This window comes from Triticum urartu, chromosome 2A, assembly GCF_056163025.1.
Source record: "Triticum urartu cultivar PI428250 chromosome 2A, HENAU_Tu73, whole genome shotgun sequence".
NCBI lineage: Eukaryota > Viridiplantae > Streptophyta > Magnoliopsida > Poales > Poaceae > Triticum > Triticum urartu.
The window spans coordinates 50,543,169-50,546,672 of record NC_141874.1 but is presented as its reverse complement, the minus strand read 5'-3'; the positions used below and the strand labels follow the sequence as shown (position 1 = coordinate 50,546,672).

General features: G+C 46.4%; 1 protein-coding gene across 1 annotated transcript; it reads right to left on the bottom strand.

Annotated features, from left to right (window-relative positions):
- Nucleotides 1-913: 913 nt before the first annotated feature.
- LOC147983612 (uncharacterized) lies at nucleotides 914-2,058 on the bottom strand. Its single transcript, XM_087539563.1, has 2 exons — nucleotides 1,702-2,058; nucleotides 914-1,589 (listed from the first exon to the last, which is right to left on the bottom strand). Exons 1-2 carry the CDS (start codon nucleotides 1,976-1,978, stop codon nucleotides 1,249-1,251), a joined length of 618 nt encoding a protein of 205 aa, XP_087395689.1. The 5' UTR covers nucleotides 1,979-2,058; the 3' UTR covers nucleotides 914-1,248.
- Between the last annotated feature and the right edge of the window lie 1,446 nt (nucleotides 2,059-3,504).

Sequence of the window (3,504 nt, the reverse complement as noted above, 5' to 3'; positions counted from 1 at the left end):
AGAGGAACGCAGGGGGGGGGGGGGGGGTTGTAATGCGTGCTGCTGTATCACCAAAACGGATTCAAACTGGACAGAAGCCGATGGACACATTCTTTTTTTTTGCAGATAAACTTAAAATAACCAAGCATCAAACGTACAATCCTGCTTACACAAATTGATGACATCCGGGGGTCCTGATCCCAACCAGACAACAGTTCTACCCTCAGTTCTAGCAAAACTAGCTAAAAAATCACTAACTAAATTTTGACCACGCTTCATATAAACAATACTAGTCGTTCGAAGAGACTTCAAGTACTTTATCTCTGCCACCAAAGACGCATAGATTGACCTGTCAATGTCCTTGTCCTTCAACATGTTCACCGCTATAAGTGAATCCATCTCGATGCAAACTGGAAGTTCCGTCCGCTGAATAGCAACAGATAAACCCTCCATGCATGCGCATAATTCTGCTTCAAGGGCATCTCGGCATGAAAATAACTCCCTGCAAGATGAGTAAATAATGTTGCCTAGATTATCGTGAAGCACCATACCAGCACCAGCCCTTCCATCATTAATCCAGAAATCATCCGTATTGAGCTTCACCCAACCCTCTGGAGGAGGAAGCCACTTTACAGGAGGCACAATTCTTGATATTTCATGTGGCCTATTTACCGTTGGATCATAAGATATCACCACTTTACCTTTCACTGGATCACAATTAGAATTTTGAGCTATAACAATTAACGACTCAAGGTAGCTGCATAAATACTGGCGTGAAGCATTCATCGGTGCTGGAATTTTATTATGTACCAGCTCATTCCGATTATGCTAACATCTTTATAAAGTGAATAATAACATAGCTCGTTCAATATCTCCCAAAGGATACAAAACCTCCAGCAGCCATTCTATGCCCGTGTTAGACACCTCCTTTAATTTCAGCAGACGCCAGACCTCACTCATGCATTCCTAGAGTTGCACTGCAAGTGGGCATCGACACAGGGCATGAAAACTGTCTTCAGGCTCAGTTGCACAGACCGGACAAAAACTTGTTACCTCTAATCCACGCTTGTTTTTATTTTGCCATGTAGGAAGTGAATCAACAGCAACTCTCCATGCAAAATTCTTAACTGTGGGCGGTACGTTTGTTCTCCATATTAGCTTTCAGCAAGTGACTTCTCAAAAGCCATGTTATATGCAGACTTAACTGAAAATGTACCAAGTTTGCCTAATGTATGTATACATTTCTAGCTCCCCCAATCTTCTACTTTTCTACTCTAGTTCGTTTACATGTAGAGTCTCTTTACATGTATCCTCGCAGTCTGTCTGTCCGCTCCACGATGACTCTGTAATGCTCTGCAACGCCGGTCGCCAGTGCCGTCCTCTGCCGCGGGCGGCGGCGATGCTCCGGTGTTGCCGGTCCGTCTCCAGCCGCTTCCGTTCCTGATGATCGGCGGGCTGCCTCTGTTCGCCTCTGGTGGCCGTGGTTGGGTCGTCGCCCCTCGGCCTCGGCAGTTGCCGTCGCCGGTGCAACCGCGGCCGCCCCCGCTCGACGGCCTCGTCGCAGCCACGCATCCTCTCCTGCTTCCTCGTCTGCACGGCCTTGGTCACCTCTGTACGCGCCACGGAATAATTGGTTAAACTCCATGGAAGCAAGAGAGGGGACCTGACAAGAAGGGGAAAGAATCCAATCCAAGAACCGTCTTTGGTTCATCAGGCACGAACCTTGGGAGGTGATGAGGCGGTAGACCTCGCCGAGGAGGAGCGTGTCCCTTGGCTTGAGGAGCTTGATCTTGGTTATCCTGGCACCTCCTCTTTCTCCGGCGACGGCGGGGCCGGGCTCGGTGTCGGCATGGTGCAGGACGACGAGGGCGACGTAGTGGCCGGGGTTCCTGCGCATGACGTCCGCCGCGGTGGTCGGCCAGTGGAGGCGTTCCACCTTGCCGTCGCCCGGGTGCTGGATCACCACGGCCGCCGCGTCCGCCGCTTGGCAGTTCCCCATGTCCGTCGGTGTGGGCTCTCGCGTCTGGATTCTGGATTCTGATGAGAAGGACAGAGTGGGTTGTGGTGGTTATATGGGTTAGCGAGGAATCAATTTTAAATCAACTTCCGGACGTGCGATGCTGGTTGTTGCGGGATGATCAAAAAGGAAGGAGTCAACTTGTTGATTAGGCTCGTCGATGTCGACGGCCAACAAGGAGAAGAGAAGAAAAAGTTGGCCGGCCGGGATGCAACAGTTGAAGCACAGGGTAGATAGGCATCGATCGTGCTTGTCTTGTTGCGCAGGCATGTCGTGGGCGCGCCATATGCATGGCGACAATGCTCTGCAGGCTACGGGCAGTTCTACCAACTGGACTGTGAAAGAGTCGCCACATGTAAACTTGTTTATATTTGAGGGCAGCTTGTAGGGTTTTTGTATGATAGATATATACTGGGTCTACGCGTTTCATAAACATGTCTGTGTGTTTAATCTATGCAGAGGGATTCAACTCGAAAATGCTCTTTAGAGCTCGGGCTCCATGGAGCCCGAGTTTGACTTGATCAAAATTCAAATTTTCATGTCTCAAAGTCCATGAATTTGTCTTTTTTGCGCAGATCGCATTTTAGGGTATTTCATCCTCAAATTTTACATACATACACATAACATCCTTGCTTACTTGTATGATTTTTCAGTTTTTTTTAAACTGAAAAGTGCGAATTTTGAATTTTTCAAAAAATTCGGCCTCCATGGAGGCCGAGCTATAAAACGCCCTACTCGATTCAACTGCTCTAAGAATCTGCAAAAAATACTGCTCCCTCCGATCCATATTAATTCTTGCTGATTTAGAGACTAAATCATCGGTAGTTAATATGGATCGGACGGAGTACTACTACACTATCTGTTTTAAAATTTATTGCAGATAAGTTTTGTCATGGTTCGAATTTTGTAAAGTTTGAGCAAGTTCATCGGAGAAGATGAAAAATCAACATCCACAAATAGAAAATCAATATCATTACATGTATTGTGGACTATGTATTTTCATGTTGTATCTACTTGGTATTGTGGATGTTGATATTCTCTCTAAAAACTTAAGTAAGGGTTTACAATGTTTGACTCGGGACAAAATAAATATGCAATGTATTTTGATATGGTGAGAGTTTTCACGAATGACCTTATATGCCATGCTCTTCTCACCATGTGGCGACGAAGGCAGGTGAAGACACGGGGTACAAATGCGTCGCACCGTGACGTCATGGGACGAGCTGAGCAATGAGCACCCATAGCCCTGGCCGAGGGCATTTAATTTCTTTTTACTCTTACCTATATAGGTTTTGTATTGCTCTTAGAGATGGAAGTACCATACACTAGTGCGTCAGGCCAGAGAAGTTAATAAGAAATAGATCTGCCGCCTAATTGCCTCGCGATCCGTAAAGTCGTTGGATCCCGTACAAGAGCACAACAAGTTTTAAAACTTGGTTGTTGAAACTTAGAATTTTGCCGGTCGCATTTTCTAAAACTTATAAAATTGTCGCTCGTACTAAGTTTCA